The sequence below is a fragment of the Lissotriton vulgaris genome, chromosome 10 (genome assembly GCF_964263255.1).
Source record: "Lissotriton vulgaris chromosome 10, aLisVul1.2, whole genome shotgun sequence".
Taxonomy (NCBI): domain Eukaryota; kingdom Metazoa; phylum Chordata; class Amphibia; order Caudata; family Salamandridae; genus Lissotriton; species Lissotriton vulgaris.
The window spans coordinates 616,582,368-616,600,819 of NC_141698.1; the positions used below are offsets into that span (position 1 = coordinate 616,582,368).

General features: G+C 49.7%; 1 protein-coding gene across 2 annotated transcripts in view; it reads right to left on the reverse strand.

Annotated features, from left to right (window-relative positions):
- ACVR2B (activin A receptor type 2B) overlaps positions 1–18,452 on the reverse strand; it is a 413,701-nt gene that overhangs the window by 77,950 nt on the left and 317,299 nt on the right. For both annotated transcript variants that reach the window (XM_086941456.1, XM_086941457.1), the window contains exon 8: positions 6,286–6,400. In XM_086941456.1, the coding sequence (XP_086797582.1) occupies positions 6,286–6,400 (115 nt within the window). The remainder of the gene's footprint in view (positions 1–6,285; positions 6,401–18,452) is intronic.

Genomic DNA, 18,452 nt, shown 5'->3' on the forward strand with positions numbered 1-18,452 from the left:
TCCTTGACCCTTCCCAATCCGGTTTACGGCCCGCCCACAGTACAGAAACGGCTGTCGTCGAGATTGTAGATATCAGACTCGCGGTGGACAGAGGCGAATCAGCCATTCTCATCCTCCTGGACCTCTCCGCTGCATTTGACATCATCTCCTACTGTATTTTGAAACATTGTCTGTGGGAGATAGGTGTCAGAGGAGGGGCCCTGAGTTGGATTGAAGACTATCTCACTGGCCGCCTTACCACCGTTCGAGTCGACATCTTGGTCTCTAGCAGTCGTCCTGTAACGGTGGGGGTACCTCAAGGGTCGATCTTGAGCCCGTTGCTCTTCAACCTGTACCTAACTCCCTTGGCCAAAATTATTAATTCCTATGGTTTTGAAACTGTCATATGTCGACGATACCCAGCTGCTGATTACGTGCGGCGTGGATCCCGTCGGCACTTGCTCACGTTTCAAAAATTGTATGGTTGAGATTAGCAGCTGGATGAGGAATAACAAACTCCAATTGAATACGGGCAAAACAGAAATTATTCTGTTTGGTAAGGCAGAAAAGTGCTGGACGCAAGATTGGTGGCCCACGGAATTGGGAGTGTGTCCTTCCCCTAAATCGGCTGTCCGTAACTTAGGAATTATAATAGACAGTACTTTGTCAATGAAAAATCATATCGCCAAAGTGGCAGGTACTTGCTATGGCATAATGCGCAGCCTCAGGAAGATCTTCAGATGGCTTCCCTTTGAAGCTAGAAAACCTTTGGTCCAGGGCCTCATCATTAGCCATCTTGATTATGGTAATGCCATGTACTCTGGCCTGAATGAGGATCTACTGGCAAAGCTGCAAACCCTTCAGAACGCGGCGACCAGGCTAGTTTTGGATCTGCCTCCCAGTACTGCATCATCGCCATGTTTGAAAAAGTTGCACTGGCTCCCTATTCGTCAGAGAAGCCACTTCAAGATCTTGTGTTTAACACACAATTCTCTGTATAACAAAGGGCCTCAATATCTCAAAAAGAAACTTAACTGGTATGCCCCCAAGAGATCATTAAGGTCCAGTAATAAGTCTCTGCTGACACAACCTCTAGGTACGGTCAGCGCTCTTTTTCTTACCTTGCTCCTTCTCTCTGGAACAAACTGCCTTCCCATCTTCTTTCCATCGTTGAGCATAAGCAATTTCGCAAAGCTCTGAAAACCTGGCTCTTTCCCAAGTAACTGTCCTTTCTTGTTTAGCCGCGAATAGTTCTCTCTCTCTCGGGTCTTGCCTCCTCTTTTTTTTCCTATTGGTTTTTATGCGGCAAGCGCCTTGAGACCTTGCGGTGATAAGATGCGCTATATAAAAACTTTTGACATGACAGTAGAGGGGTTGGGTGCGCTAATACGGATGCAATTTATTTGCTTGTTGTCCTTATGTAGTAATATTGACTAATGTTGCACCTTTGACTCAGAGCATAGTTGAGTCGCCAGCCCAGTTTAAGAAGAAAGTTCTACATTGGTTCATTCAAATTCTATTTTCCCAATCTCTGGTGATGATCCAATTCTGATGACTTGCAAGGTGGGCTAGATTGGTCCGTATAGGAAATCTAATGAGGGGGATTGTCATTAGAAATTTTAGGGACTGTAGGTTTGCTTGGGAGATTTTGCCCAAGTACTCGCCTGACTTCTCCAAGGGCGGTTTTCGCCGTGTTTTTTTTCTATCGTCAATCTATCTCAGGCACTTGTTTCTGATTGTCGACAGTTTGACCTCCCATGACCCCATTGTTGGTAACCACTTTTTTTCCCTTACACTTTTAACAGGTTTAATGTTTTAAATGGCTTGCAAGCAGTAGAATGACTCTCAGATATAGTGGTCCCCTCATACAAATACAAATGATCCTTCAGCCCCTATAAATTCATCTCCTTGCCATATAAACATGTCCCCTGCTGACTAGTGCTACTGGTCTACGTTTTTCTTTCCCTTCTGGTAACAGGGCATTTTTCAAGGCACTCTACTCGGTCTGTTTCACCTGTCCCATTAGTTCAATCTAGCTACGATGGGTTATGTGGACTTGTTTCATGGAATATCCTGGGGTTTCAGAACAAGTTAACTGCCCAGGTTGGCTTAACATCTTCTCTACTACATATATAATTTGTTTCCAGGAAACATGGCGGGTGGACCGCATGCACGTTGAAGGTTTTTATTCCCTATTTACTGCGGCAATACAGTCACCGGCGGGTCAGGCTAAAGGTGGCATACAGATGTTGATTTCAAACTTGCTTCCTGTTATTAGAAGATCTGTCACATCTTCTCCGAATTACCAATTTGTGTTATTGTCCTTTAAGGGAGGGGAATGACCATATATTAATTAAGCAAAACACACAAGATGATGGACGAAATGTTGCACAATGGCAAAACATTCACCCCCTGTCACAGATCTGGGTTTAATCCATCGTTATTTTGCTCACCAAGCCACCCCAGTTCAGACATAGCCATATGTAAATCAGTCTTGACCCTGTGCCTCATGGGAACAGTCCAGCCCGACTGGCAGTTCGGGCTGGACTGTTCCCATGAGGCACAGGGTCAAGACTGATTTGCACATGGCCATGTTTGAACTGGGGTGGCGGAGTGAGCTAAAGAATGGTGATGGATTAAACCCGGATCAGTTGACTGGGGTTGAGTGTTTGATTTGCTCAAACGCTCCGTCCATCATCCCCTTTTTGTATAGTTTTGTTCGCCATAAATTGTCAGGGTATGCTCAGACGCGAGTCCCTTGCTCACTTTGCCACTGGATTCAAGATAGTCTGGCTGATGAGGATTATGAATCCGAAACCGGTCCCAGGATGCTTGTTTCGGGTTCAGGGAAGATATGGCTTGGCAGTTCGGGCTGGACTGTTCCCATGAGGCACAGGGTCAGACTGATTTGCATATGGCCATGTCTGAACTGGGGTGGCAGAGTGAGCTAAAGAATGGTGATGGATTAAACCAAGATCAGTTGACTGGGGGTGTTTGATTTGCTCAAACGTTCCGTCCATCATCCCCTTTTTGTATCGCCATATATTAAGGGTGGCGGGTGATTTCAATATCCAGATGTAGCCACCCAGCAAGTCTGGTTTGTGGCTTCACCAACTAGTCGGGGGTAAGTTGCCCTTTCCCACCCCCAATTTTCTACATAGTGCACATGGAAACATTTTAAATCCTTTGATACACAAATACCAAGAGGTATGCACTGGAGTGGACACCATTCAGTGCCCTTACATACTTATTTAAGGGCACCAAGGGGTATGCACAGCACTGGAGTGCAATGCATACCCCTAGGTGTCCTTAAATATGTATGTAAGGGCACCAAGGGTTACACATGATATGTAAGGGGACCGAGGGGTATGCACTGCACATTATAGTACCCAGTCTGCCCCTTTGCGGAATTAAACTCTGCTAATTCCGCCTACACCTAATATTGGAGTTCAGCCTTTTGGTTTTGTCAATGCATGCCTTTTATTGATGTTTTTGTAAAACTTTGTGCATGCTGCCAGGCTCTCATATCAAACATTTGCAAAAAGTGATAATTTTTTGGGTCTCAAAAAGCACACCTTGACACAGTAGTCCCTGGCAATTAACAAAACTACTTTGTTCGCCGATATGCTCCTTGTGAAAGAGCAGAAGCCAGTCAATGGATAAAAAGAGAGAGAGAGAACATTTTAATGCAAACATAAGGTCTTTGTTAACTTCAGACACTAATTAGGGGCACAATTATTAAAGAAAAGACGAAATTGTACCTATGATTTATATCCTCGCATTACTGCAGACTTGCAGCTTTCATTAACTCACAAGATTTCACAAAAGTATGCTAGGAAACAGTACTCCTAGAAAATATTTGTTTACTGCTTTTTAGGACGAGCAAATATGCAGGTGTAGATTTGCTCCTGTGAAAATCTGTTGAGCGTTTACAAGTTCACTTTCCCTCCAATCACTTTTTTGCCAACCCTGGAAGAAGTTTTACTTCTGCTATTGTCAGGAGTACATTTCTAACCTTTCACGGTATGGGAAAAGATTAAATAAGAGCGGGCGGAAACCCCTAAAACATTCAAATTAGTAGGTTTGCACAGACACAAAAGGCTACTCCAACCATGGAATTAACACTCAACGCGATATCCGGCTCCAGTAAGTAGATTTGCAGAAGGGTGGCAAAATAAGGAAATTGCTAGTATCCAAACCCTACTATAGTATGAGCCCTGGCATAATCAGAAAGGCTAATATCGGAACTGTTATATACTAAGATTTCTGCCATATATTGTCGCTGCACTACACAGCACCAAAGGGAAAAGTGGATTTTTTTTGTACAGGACAACCTGGATGTGGTCTGTACACTCCTACTCTGTTATCGTAGGTATGCACATGGTAATGGTGGATCCTGCTTCTTTGTACATTTGTATGACAACCGACATGAAAAAGGGGGTGACCCTGGCTACGGCACTCATTGTAAACTATTATATGATGACAGATGTGTGTGTCAACTGCACTGTCTCCGTTTGTGCGTTTTGATTCAAATGTGTTTACTTACTTCTGGATATGGGGAGTTCTTGCACTTGCATTGTGTATTAATGATAATCAAATAATGAAATACTACACACAAAAAAAGATACAGTACTATGAACAAAGGCTGTGACGGAGTAAAATTGATGTTAGTGATGTGGTCAGAATCAGACGCCTGCATAGTAAATTGAGTGGTAACAAGTCTGGTAACCCCTTGGAAAGTAACAATTGAGGATTAAACTTACCATACCAGGAAACGACGTCGGAAATTCCATTTGGTTATGCCAATCACAATGAGGTGCCTGCCACCCATACCCTTGAAGTTCTGTCCTGACCTATTTGGAGTATTCTTCTCCGTTGGCGAGCGCTAAAGCGTCTCAAGCGAAGAAGACTCACCTGCTTTCACCGAACGGCATTGTCGGCCGTTAGTCTCCGTGTGTCCTCTGTTGGTGAGCCTGCGTTTGCGGCTCGTGCAGAGGACGTTTTTTTTCTTACCTCCGTTTCCTTGGTTGTCCTCCGTTGGAGAGCTTGCGGCTGCAGCTCATGCGGGGGACGTTACAGGTATTATTCTTTGGGCATTTGGGCATTTTCAACATCGCTATCGCTCGGCATACTCAGCCGTGTACTGCCCTCTGCTGGTGAGCTGTGGATAACGCTAGTGCAGAGGACGGTTTACAATATTGGCATTGAGAAGGCTACAAGGTACTGTTGGTTCTGGGGTCTCTAGGGGTGACGTAACCCTATCTATTATATCCTCCATGGACAAGTACTTTTCTTTCTTATTTTACAATATTTCTTTGGCGTTTCATGTTCTCTATAATCCTACCATACTACAGGAATGTAAATGATGCAACCTGGCGGATTGTGAATCAAATATGATCCTAGTAGGGTATGTCTCAGCACTTCACATTAACTAGGTGTGTGTGTGTATATATATATATATATATATATATATATATATATATATATATATATATATAAATTTGTGTTGCATAGGAATAGGGTTCATTCTGTGCATTGTTTCCCCTTACCACAGGATATAGTCCTAGACAACGCCACCCAGACAACACCTTATGCCAAGAAGAGACTTATCTATTGCCTTACTGTTCTTTGTTATTTTACAGGTATAGCATAGTTCTTATAGTGTGACTTGAGTGGTATCATAGAGAGCATTGCTACAAGAATTCTTGTTTGTCGTTTCAGATCTCCCTCCCTGCTGTTCCTTCTCTACCTTCCCTCGCTTGATCCTTCCATTGACCTATGCTATTACAGCAATCTAGGCTTGGTTGTGTCAGGAGGTGGACCCATCTGAGCATCACCCCGATCCTGAGGACCGCTCGTTAACACTTTTCGATTATGAGGCAGGCTGGAGGACAGTACATCAAGTATATAAATTCATGCTGAATGCTTATCATGTGGAAAATTATTGTTCATGGATTAAATGAGTTACTCAGGGCTGCTTAATGGCCTCACAATGAAGTACCCTTCAAAATAACTGGACTCACCAACTCATACCTTTTATTATAAAAAGATGTACTAAGATAAGTGGCACGTGTTCGAGGACCTTAGCAAAATCAGACTTTATATGATGAAGTTATAAGAGAAGAATTAAGCAATCAAAATTTCCCCAAAACTGCTTTTGCATAAAAAAAAGTTTAAGCAAAATTGTATAAATCAAAATTGGCCAGGTTATCAACTTGGGAGAACGTACTTCCAAACTGATTAAAATGATCTCTACTTGTACATCCTATTGCTGAACCATTTTAAGTGTTACAAATATGACCATACCTGTCCATGAGTATCGCCCGTTGGCTTTCCAGGTTCAAACCGCACAGCCAAGCCAAAGTCTGCTAAGATAGCGGTCAAATCATTCCTCAGTAGCACATTTTTACTCTTAAAATCCCTATAGAGGAAAAGTGAGATCATCATCTTGGCAAATTACGAATAATCCTGAACTTAAAGCTTAAATAGAAGATAAAATTACAAGATGTACGTTTACAATTTGCATATTAATCCACCTCGGTGAAGTAAGGGTGAACACACTGATATTTTCATTCGTCTGCCAACAGCATGGTCTTAAAACCTTTGAGGAAAGCATCTTCTTTTAGTTGCATATTTAACTTAACCTTACATTTCAGGTGTGTAGTATTATCAAAGACTATTGCAACCGTTTTCGACTTAAGAGATCGAATAGCCAACCCCCTACACAAGAAAGGGGATCTAATGAGGATTGGTTCAGAAGCACAAGTTACTTACCTGCGGTAACGATATATCTGTAAGAATCAGTAGTTAGTATTAGATTCATTACCTTAGAATATCCCCAGGCTTCAGACTGGATCCGGAAACTTTTGCGTAGCAGTACCCCTGCGCGTCGGTAGGCGTCGTCTGCGGCTCCGCGTCCGTCGTCAGCACCGGGATGACGTCGCTGGATTACTTAGACGCCGCCCTTGCACGCTGACTTCAGTTCTTATACACAGCTTTTCCGCGCCAGAAACGAAGAGCCATGATAAAAACCAACACTGGTGCCATAAAACTAGGGCCCTGAAAGGGGATGACCTTAACCCTAGATATCGGTTCGCAGAACGGGGAGGATGGGTGGGGCAGTAAGGAATCTAATACCAACTACTGTTTCTTACAGATATATCGTTACCGAAGGTAGATAACTGGTGCATCTGAAAGAAACAGGTTAGTATTAGATTCCTTACCTTAGAATAGATACCCCAGCAATACCAACCCCAGTGGTGGGTCTGCGAACCAATAATCAGACCAGAAAGTCCTGGAGGACGGAACGGCCAAAGAAGCCATCCCTCCGGACTTGGCTGTCCAGGCAGGACTGTCTTGCGAATGTGTGCAGCGAGGCCCATGTAGCTGCCTGACAGATCTCCTGCAAGGGGACTCCCCGGCCCAGGACAGTAGTAGCCGCCGTGGCCCGAGTGGAATGGGCCCTCAGCCCAACAGGAGGCTCCTTCTTAGCTAAAGAGTACATTACTTGATACACAAAATGACCCAGCGAGAGATGGTCAGTTTGTGCACCGCCCGCACCTTCTTAGCGCCCACGTAACCAACAAAGAGTTGGTCATCCATCCGGAACTGGTGTGTACGATCCAAACAGAAAGAGAGTGCACGTTTTGGGTCCAGACAGTGGAGCCGCTCTTCCTCTTTAGAGGGATGCGGAGGCGGAAAGAAGGTGGGCAAGGTGATGGACTGCCCGATGTGGATGGCCATGACTACTTTGGGCAGGAAAGAGGGTCTTGTCCGCAACACAACCTTGTCCGGATGGACAGAAAGGATGGTAGGCTTGGATGAAAGAGCCTGGAGCTCACTCACTCTCCTGGCAGAGGTGATGGCAACCAGGAAAGCAATCTTAAGGGTATGAAGACGGAGAGGACAGTTATGAAGTGGCTCGAAGGGAGCGCACATCAGAAAATTAAGTACAAGGTTCAAGTCCCACTGAGGCATCACGAAAGGAACGGGGAACATATGAGTGATGCCCTTCAAGAACCTATTAACAACCGGGGACTTGAACAAAGAAGGCTGATCAGGTAGCCTTAAGAAGGCGGAAAGGGCAGAAAGGTAGCCCTTGATAGTGCCCAGAGCAGAGCCCTGCTGGGCAAGAGAAAGAAGGAAGAGGAGAACCTCAGGAAGAGGGGCAGAAAGGGAATCCACAGCCTTTGCTGTGCACCATGCCACAAACTTGTTCCACCTGCAGGCGTATACCATCACAAACTTCCGGAGGCAAGTCAAATGGCCTCAACTGTCGCCGCTCAATCTCCAAGCATGGAGGTGGAGACTGGACAGGTTCGGGTGGAGGATCGTCCCCTGCTGCTGCGACAAAAGGTCCTCCTAAAGACGCAGACGAATCGGGGATCGACAGACATGCTGAGTAGCTCGGGATACCAGTATCTACATGCCCAGTCGGAGCCACAAGGATAACTTGGGCCCGGTGGCATCTGATCTTCTTCAGCACTCTGGGCAGAAGTGGTATAGGCGGAAAGGCGTACAACAGACCGCAAATCTACTCGCGGCGACTAGTAATTCCGAGCGAGTGCCGTCTTGGAAATTCCCACGCGCAGAGCTGATGACATTGCGCGTTCTCTTCTGTGGAAAATAGATCTAACCAAGGCTCTCCCCACTGCTGAAAGAGGCCTTGCGCCACGTCCGAGTTCAGACGCCATTCATTATCCATCATGCACCGACGGCTGAATTCGTCCGCCCTGGCGTTCAGGGAACCTGCCAGGTGTTGAACCACCAGGGTCACGCCTTGATGTTCCAGCCACTGCCAGAGGCGCAGAGCCTCCTGGCATAGGGTCCACAACCCCACCCCGCCCTGTTTGTTGCAGTACCACATGGTGGCGGTGTTGTCCGTGAACACCTGCACTACACTCCCCCGGACAGAGGGGAGGAATGCCTTCAGTGCAAGCCGGATCACCCGCAGCTCCAGAAGGTTGATGTGGAGCCGGGACTCCGCCAGAGGCCTCTGATCTCCGCCTCTCCCATGTGCCCCCCCCCAGCCGTGGAGGGACGTGTCCGTCACAACTACGTGCTCTGGTTGGGGTAGGGAGAGGGATCTGCCACTGACCCAATCGCGGTCCGTGAGCCAGCACAGCCCTCTGAGATCAAGACATGATCGGACAAGTTGCCCTGATGCTGGGCCCACTGAAACTTCAGGTCCCACTGCAGAGCCCGCATCCGCCACCTGGCGTGAAGCACCAGAAGGATGCAGGAAGCCATCAGCCCCAGAAGCTGCAGCGCCAACCTGACCGAGACTCGGTCGGAATCAGAGCCTGAATATCCCGAAACCGCTGCTCGGGAGGATAAACCCGAAACTGCGCCGAGTCCAGAACCGTTCCGATGAAGAGGAGCTTTTGAGAGGGACACAGGTGTGACTTCGGCACATTGATGGAGAACCCCAGCAGGTGCAGGAGGTCGGCCGTAGTCTGGAGGTGGCTGACGACTGTCTGGGGCGAGCCCGCCTTCAACAACCAGTCGTCGAGGTAGGGGAAGACTGAAACCCCTAACCTGCGCAGATGAGCTGCGACCACCGCCATCAATTTCGTGAACACCTGTTCGGCTGGTAAGGCCGAAGGGGAGCACGGTAAACTGAAAGTGCTCGTGGCCTACCGTGAACCATAGGTAACGCCGGTGGGCCTGCAGGACGGGGATATGAAAATAAGCGTCCTGCAAGTCCAAAACTACCATCCAGTCTCCTGGGTCCAGGGCAGCTAGGACCTGAGCTAGTGTCAGCATCTTGAACTTCTACTGCCGGAGGAAGCCGTTGACGTTCGGCAGGTCCAAGAAAGAGCGTAGGCCCCCTTTGCCCTTCCTGGGTACTAGAAAGTAGTGGGAGTAACAACCACACCCTACTTCTGGCCCAGGAATGCGCTTGATTGCCCCCTTGGCCAAGAGGGCCGTAACTTCCTCTTGTAGTAGTTTCAAGTGATCCCCCGACACGCGGTGGTACTGCGGTGGCATGGCTGGAGGGGTCGCCTCGAAGGGAAGGGAGTAGCCCCTTCGGACGATTTGCAGCACCCACTTGTCTGATGTGACAGTGCGCCAGTGGAGGTGGTGATGGTGAACCCTGCCCCCCAATGGCATCACATGGACCTGAAAGCTCGGACTAGGAGGGTTTTGAGGCGGATGTTGCAGGGGCAGGTGTTGACTGGCCTCGCCGTTGTTCCCGACCGCCGCCACGGCGGTTTCCACGTCCGCCACCGTGCTGGACGGTAGTCTGCTGCCCGTGGCTGGCAGGAAGTATGGGGGCACCCCTTCCTTGGCCACGAAATGAGCGAAAGGCAGCCATTTGCTGGCTCAGGCCGTGAGGCCCAAGGACTTGGCTGTAGCCCTGGAGTCCTTAAAGCACTCAAGCGCATGTCTGCCTTGTCGCCAAAGAGGCGACGGCCATCAAGCGGCATGTCCATAAGGGTGTTTTGAACATCAGCCGAAAAGTTGGCGGACCTCCACCAGGCGTGGCAACGAATCGCCACCGTCGTTGCCATCACTGTGCCCAGTGAGTCCGTGGTATCCAGCCCACACCGAATGGAGTACCGTGCCGCATCTCACCCTCCGCAAGGGATTGGGCGAGTTGAGTCGGGACCCCCTCCGGACATTGTGGCAGCACGTCCGCGACCATGTCCCACAGACAGTCGGTGTAACGGCCCAAGAGGCACGCGGTGTTGACTGACCGCAACCCTAAACTCAGGGAGGAGAATACCTTTTTTCCGTATTGCTCATACCTCTTGGATTCCCGATCGGGGGGGAGCCGTCGGGAATGCGGTCTGGGAGTTAGAGGCCTGGATGACCAGGCTCTCGGGGGTGGGGTGGGTGGACATGAAGCAAGGGTCGCTCGGAGCCGGGCGGTGGCATCTGGCCACGTTCCTATCTACAGGCTGGCCAAGTGCCCAAAAGAACGTCAGACAAGGCCTCATTAAACGGCAGCAGAGGCTCAGCCAATCTTGCTTGCGGTTCAAGGACCTCAGTGAGGAGGTTAGTCCTCACGGCCACGACAGGGAGACCAGGCCCAAGGCCTTGGCCACCCGCGTCCGCAATAAACTATAGGCAGCCCCCTCCTCCATAGCCACGGTAGGAGGGGAGACACAACCAGTGTCTGGCGAGGTGTCCAGACCACTGGCCTCCCCTAGCTCACCTGTCCAGTCCTGATAAGACTGGCACTCCTGTGCCAGAGGGTCCTCAGACCCCTCCTAATCCCCCTCGCCACCCATCTCCTGAAACTCAGGACCAAAGGATGGGGCCGGGTCATAGAAGTAGAAATCTCCCATTGGCGTCGAGAGCGGCGCCGTTGGGGCGCCGGACCCGAATCTCAGGAGGGATCGGGGACGGCGCTGCCTGAGGAGACATCCTGGGGGCCGGTGTCGGCGAGGTCGTAAGGTCGACAGGCGACGATCCGGACCCGGATCGGGAACCGGATCCTGTGGGGGCCTGCAGCGCCGGGACCGAAGTCACCGGTGGCGTCGGGACCGAAGTCACCGGTGGCGTTGGGACCGAGGCACCCGGAGGAGTGAGCGACCTCATGGGCGTGAGGAAGGCCTCGATCTCTGGCGTCGCGTTCTGCCCAGGGACTGACGGGTATGAAGCAGGCCGAGACGCCTGCGGCTGAGCCGCGAGGGCGGTGTCGCCCGAACCCCCGGCCGGGTCAGGCGAGCGACGGGAGGGGTCGGAAGAGCGATGACGTCTCTTCGACTTCTTGTGCTTACCTGAGGACGTCGAACCCGAAGACCGAGGACAACTCCCGGAGATATGGTGGCTCCGACCCCGCGAACTGTCCCTCGACCTCTTCACGGACCGGGACCTCGAGCGGCGCGGGGCCGACTGCCGGAGCTCAAGTCGCTTGCGGGACCGCTCCAGTCTAGCTTTGGACGTCAGGGCCCGGCAGTCGGAGCAGGCCTTGTCGTCGCGGTCGAGGCCTAGGCAATGAAGACACCGGCGATGGAGATCAGAGTCTGCGCAGGGTTTGAACCCGGGCATCCCTACCGGCACAGTCGGAGTCGTTAGACTTCGGAAAAGGTTCAAAAATAATTGAAAAAGTTTACCCAAAAATTGACCAAGGGTACCACTTTTTCCGGATCGGCACTTGCTGGCGCGGAAAAAAGAAGAACTGACGTCAGCACGCGAGGGCGGCGTCTAAGTATTCCGGCGACATTATCCCGAAGACAACGACGCCGACGACCGACACGGAGCCGCAGACGACGCCTACCGACGCGCAGGGGTACTGCTACGCAAACGTTTCCGGATTCAGTCTGACGCCTGGGGATATTCTAAGGTAAGGAATCTAATACTAACCTGTTTCTTTCAGATAATTGTTTTAGTAGCATGCATCATGATGCACTGAAGCTGTAATGTTAATCTTAAGAGCACTGGTGGCAGTAATTCATAGAGTATATTATTTTCAAGATGGAAAAGGTCTCAAAATTTTCAGGGCAATAAAGTTCCAGAAATTACTGAAGAAAAGAAAAAAATACACTTGGCTGTTAACATGTGCAAGAGTAATTTACCAACAAACCCTCTGCAAAGAAATCCTGACCAAGAGGTGAAGGGCTAAATAGGAGAGGGATAAAGTGGCAAACCGGGGCCTGGTGTCCAAGGCCAATTCAAATATTTCACCCCAGGGAGCAGACATGCTTAGACAATTTCTAGATCAAACTAATATTGTATTCACAGTTATACACGTGCAGAAGAAGAAAAATAGGGGCAGTATTAGCTATAATTCAGAGTGCGACTGGGGAGAAAGAAATATCATCAACATATCTTATGCTCTTTAACTAGTGATGTGGAAATGTTCAGGGTAAATTGAAGTTCAGGTGAAAAGTACACAAAGTTAATGAAACTTAAAAAGAGATCTGCTGGATATCAAAAGTGTGTTCACTGATGGAATGGGCAATTAGCAAGGTGGTGTGTGAGAATTTAAGAATGCTGTATATTTAAGTAATGAGATGGCCATGTTTTAAAAAGGAAATAAAATTTATAAACTGCAACCTACTCAAGATTTATTGGGGAGGAGGGTTGGCACATATGAATCTACAGGACTACATGCCAACAACAGATGCTTACAGGGTAACAATCAGTTCAAGTCATATGTGCTGTAGATACACAATGCTTTTTATAGACTGTAAAACAGTCCCTCTCAAGGTAGTGGTTAACTTGTGGGGGTTGCAGTTGCTTGAAGAAAAAAAAAAAAAAAAGGTTTTGAGTACCGCTTTACCAACATTTTCTTGTTGAGCGAATAAGTCCACACAATAATGCTTCGTGAAAGTATGTGGAGTAGACCATGTTGCTGCTTTACAAACTTCAGCAATATATATGTTCCTTAAGAATGCCACGGAGGCACCAACTTTTCTAGTAGAGGGAGCTTTTGGGGGAACTGGTAGAAGTCGTTTAGCTTTTATATAGCAGGTTTGGATGCATTTTATTATCCATCTTGAAATGCTTGATTTTGAAATTGTCTCTCATAAGAGGAGGGGCAAAGGCAACAAACAATTGTTTTGTTTTTCTAAAGGATTTACTCCTGTCAATTTAATACATTAGTGCCATTTTAACATCTAATGTGTGTAGTGCCCTTTCTGCAACTGTGTCTGGTTGCAGGAAAAAAAACAGGTAAATCAATAGATTGATTACTATGAAAATTAGAAACCACTTTCGGTAGGAATATTGGGCTAGTTCGGAGCACTGCTATATCACGATGTACTTTAAAGAAAGGCTCTTCAAGAGTTAGCACCCGAAATTCACTGACTCTTCTAAGGGAAATAATAGCAATTTAAAAAACAAGTTTCCATGAACGGTACTGTAATTGACAAGAGTGTAAAGGTTCAAATGAAGGACCCATTACTCTCGTTAGGACAATGTTTAAATTCCATGATGGTGAAGATGGAATTCTAGGAGAAAATACCCTTTTAAGTCCCTCCATAAAAGCTTTGATAACTGGAATTTTAAATACTAACATTTGTTGTCCATTAAGCAAATACGCCCCAAAAACGGCAAGATGTCATCTTATAGAACTGTATGCTAACCCTGCAGTTTGTAAATGCAATAGGTAAAGAATAATTGTTTGTACCTTTGCATGAGGAGGGTTGATGACTTGTTTGTTGCAAAAGACAAGAAAGCGTTTCCATTTTGCGGTAGTACCAGCCTCTTTAAGAATGTTCACACAATTTGAGGTAAATTTAAGTTTCCAGATTCCAAGTCCTCAGGAGCCAAATTGCAAGTTTCATTTCTTTGGGATTGGGATGTCTTGAGTCCCATGGTTCTGTGTGAAAAGGTCTGGGTTGAGGTGAAGTGTCTCGTGTGGGACTAGAGACATCTCCATGAGTGTTGAAAACAATGGTTGTTGAGCCAATGTTTGAGCAATTAGTATCACGGTGAGAGATGTCAGTCTGAGTTTCCTAACTACTGATAGTAGTGGGAGAGTTAGAAAAGCATATGCAAATATCCCTGACCAATTTATCCATAGAGCATTGCCCTGTGATTGATGGCATATTTGCTTGCAAAGAATTGGCATTTCTGTTTTCTTTTGTTGCAAACAGGTCTATTTCCGGAAAACCCCACTTGTGAAAGTATGGTTGAAGGACACTTGGGTGAACGCCCATTCATGGACTTGTTGTTGCCTTCTGCGCAGAGAAGGGGTACTCCTAGTACGGCCCGTGGGCCGCCGGCGGCCCGCGAACCTTGAGACATCGTACCCGTGTTTTAAAAAAACATTTTTAAAGAGTGTCTACAAACACTGCCGGATGCAGCAGAGACACTCTGAGAGACTCTGCTGCTCTGTGGGGGCCGGACAATTAATTCCAGCGACAGTCAGAGTGGAGCTGCAGGGGCGCTAAGAGGAGGTGAAATACAGCAAAGCTCCATTAACATGCAAATGTTTTTTTTAAAACCTGTGAAGTGCTCGGTGCGGCTGTGCGTGCCGGGGGAAGTGTCTCAGCCCGGGCTGACACACCGGCAGGTTGAGATGACTGAGGGAGGGAAAGGGAGGGGGAGGGAAAGGGGGGGGGGGAAGGGAGAGGAAGGGAGGGAGGGGGGCAGAGGAAGGGAGAGGAAGGGAGTGAGGGTGAGGGTGAGGGTGAGGGAGAGGAAGGGGGTGAGGGGGAGGGAGAGGAAGGGAATGAGGGTGAGGGTGTGGGAGAGGAAGGGAGTGAGGGGGAGGGTGAGGGGGAGGGAGAGGAAGGGAGTGAGGGTGAGGGTGAGGGGGAGGGAGAGGGAGAGGAAGGGAGTGAGGGGGAGGGAGAGGAAGGGGGTGAGGGGGAGGGGGAGGGAGAGGAAGGGAGTGAGGGTGAGGGGGAGGAAGGGAGTGAGGGCGAGGGAGGAGTGCGGGCGAGGGAGGAGTGAGGGCGAGGGAGTGAGGGTGAGGGAGGAGTGAGGGCGAGTGAGGAGTGAGGGCGAGGGAGGAGTGAGGGTGAGGGAGGAGTGAGGGCGAGGGAGGAGTGAGGGCGAGGGAGGAGTGAGGGCGAGGGAGGAGTGAGGGCGAGGGAGGAGTGAGGGCGAGGGAGGAGTGAGGGCGAGGGAGGAGTGAGGGCAAGGGAGGAGTGAGGGCAAGGGCGAGGGAGGAGTGAGGGCGAGGGAGGAGGGAGGGCAAGGGAGGAGTGAGGGCAAGGGAGGAGTGAGGGAGGAGTGAGGGCAAGGGAGGAGTGAGGGCGAGGGAGGAGTGAGGGCAAGGGAGGAGTGAGGGCGAGGGAGGGAGGGCGAGGGAGGGAGGGCGGGAGGGCGTGAGGGAGGGAGGGAGGGCGTGGGAGGAAGGGCGTGAGGGCGAGGGAGGGAGGGAAGGGGAGCGAGTGAGTGAGGGAAGGGGAGTGAGTGAGGGAAGGGGAGCGAGTGAGTGAGAGTGAGGGAAGGGGAGCGAGTGAGGGAAGGGGAGCGAGAGGGAAGGGGAGCGAGTGAGGGAAGGGGAGCGAGTGAGGGAAGGGGAGCGAGTGAGGGAAGGGGAGCGAGTGAGTGAGGGAAGGGGAGCGAGTGAGTGAGGGAAGGGGAGCGAGTGAGTGAGGGAAGGGGAGTGAGTGAGTGAGGGAAGGGGAGTGAGTGAGTGAGGGGAGTGAGTGAGTGAGGGAAGGGGAGTGAGTGAGTGAGGGAAGGGGAGTGAGTGAGGGAAGGGGAGTGAGTGAGGGAAGGGGAGTGAGTGAGTGAGGGAAGGGGAGTGAGGGAAGGGGAGTGAGTGAGTGAGGGGAGTGAGTGAGTGAGGGAAGGGGAGTGAGTGAGTGAGGGAAAGGGAGTGAGTGAGGGAAGGGGAGTGAGGGAAGGGGAGTGAGTGAGTGAGGGAAGGGGAGCGAGTGAGTGAGGGAAGGGGAGCGAGTGAGGGAAGGGGAGCGAGTGAGGGAAGGGGAGCGAGTGAGGGAAGGGGAGCGAGTGAGGGAAGGGGAGCGAGTGAGTGAGGGAAGGGGAGCGAGTGAGGGAAGGGGAGCGAGTGAGGGAAGGGGAGCGAGTGAGGGAAGGGGAGTGAGTGAGTGAGGGAAGGGGAGTGAGTGAGTGAGGGAAGGGGAGTGAGTGAGTGAGGGAAGGGGAGTGAGTGAGGGAAGTGAGTGAGTGAGGGAAGGGGAGTGAGTGAGTGAGGGAAGGGGAGTGAGTGAGTGAGTGAGGGAAGGGGAGTGAGTGAGTGAGTGAGGGAAGGGGAGTGAGTGAGTGAGGGAAGGGGAGTGAGTGAGTGAGGGAAGGGGAGTGAGTGAGTGAGGGAAGGGGAGTGAGTGAGTGAGGGAAGGGGAGTGAGTGAGGGAAGGGGAGTGAGTGAGGGAAGGGGAGTGAGTGAGGGAAGGAGAGTGAGGGAAGGGGAGTGAGTGAGGGAAGGGGAGTGAGTGAGGGAAGGGGAGTGAGTGAGTGAGGGAAGGGGAGTGAGTGAGTGAGGGAAGGGGAGTGAGTGAGTGAGGGAAGGGGAGTGAGTGAGTGAGGGAAGGGGAGGGAGTGAGTGAGGGAAGGGGAGTGAGTGAGGGAAGGGAGTGAGTGAGGGAAGGGAGTGAGTGAGTGAGGGAAGTGAGTGAGGGAAGGGAAGTGAGTGAGGGAAGTGAGTCAGGGAAGGGAAGTGAGGGAAGGGGAGTGAGGGAAGGGGAGTGAGGGAAGGGGAGTGAGGGAAGGGGAGTGAGGGAGGGAGAGAGTAGGGGAGGGAGATAGAGGGAAGGGGAGTGAGGGAGGAAGATGGGGAAGGGTGAGAGGGGGATGGGGGTGAGGGAAGGGGAGTGAGGGTGAGGGAAGGGGAGTGAGGGACTGGGAAGGGGAGTGAGGAGGGGGTGAGGGAGGGAAGGAGAGGGAGTGAGGGAGAGGGAGTGAGGGAGAGGGAGGGAGGGGGAACGGGAGAGAGGGGGATGGAGGGAGGGAGACAGATGTGTGTATGCCGGGCAGCTCAGTGGACGAAGGCGTCTGCTGCAGGGACCTGTGTTCAATCTCATGGTCACAGATTTTTTTGTTGCTGTAGCCCCGCCCCCCCCTACTGACCCCGCCCCCACCGGTGCAGCCTTCGGACACAAACCACACTGTAAATTTGGCCCCGGGAGAAAGTTTGTAAGTACCCATGGCTTAGAGAGTCCGCAATTTGGTTGCTTGACCATGGGAGACATTCTGCAAGCAGTTGAATGTTGTGGTGTATTGGTAGCTTCCATATTTTTTGTGCTAATTGCGATAATTGGAGTGCCCCCCCCCCCAGTTGTTGTAAATACATAGTTGCGATATTGTCCGTTTGAATTAAGACAACTTTGTTGCTAGATGAACAGCTTGCAACTCTAGGTGATTGATATGGAGATGTTTCTGTTGGGAGTCCTACACTCCCTGAATAGTAAGGTTGTGGAAATGTGCTCCTCATCCTATTTGGGGAAACTGGGTCCTGAAAGCGCCACCCTTTGGATAGACTGTGTGGATTCCACAACCGCTGAAAGCGATATGTGCAGCTGTTAACCAACACTTGATTCTTAGGTTGATCCAGTGATTAAGTCCACTGTTGAGAGAAACATTGTTGCAGTGGTCTCATATTTAGTCTGGCACGTGGGAGCATGTGAATACAAGATGCCATCATGCCTAAAAGTCGGAGAAAAGTTTTGGCAGGAATGTGAGTTCCTGTTTGAAACAGTTGAATTAAAGTTATTATGTTGTGTATTCTGTCTGTGTTTGGGCATGCTAATGCTAATGTGGTGTTGGACGTTTTGTAGGTTGACGGTAAACCCTAGTTGATGTAATAAATGTAGGGTCTTTTTTGAGTGTTTTGTTTGCAAAGCTTGAATGCGTTTCCTTTGATTAGCTAGTTCAGATGAGGGAAGACATGAATATTTACTTTGCGCAGATGTGCTGCTACCACTGCCAGACATTTTGTGAATATTCTTGGTGCAGTGATAATGCAAAGGGGAGAACCATGAATTGATAATGGTTTCCTAGAAATTGTAATCTTAGGTACTTCCTCTGTGCAGGATGAATTGATATATGAAAATAAGCGTTCTATATCTAAGGTTGTAATTAAGTCCCCTTTTTAGGTCTCG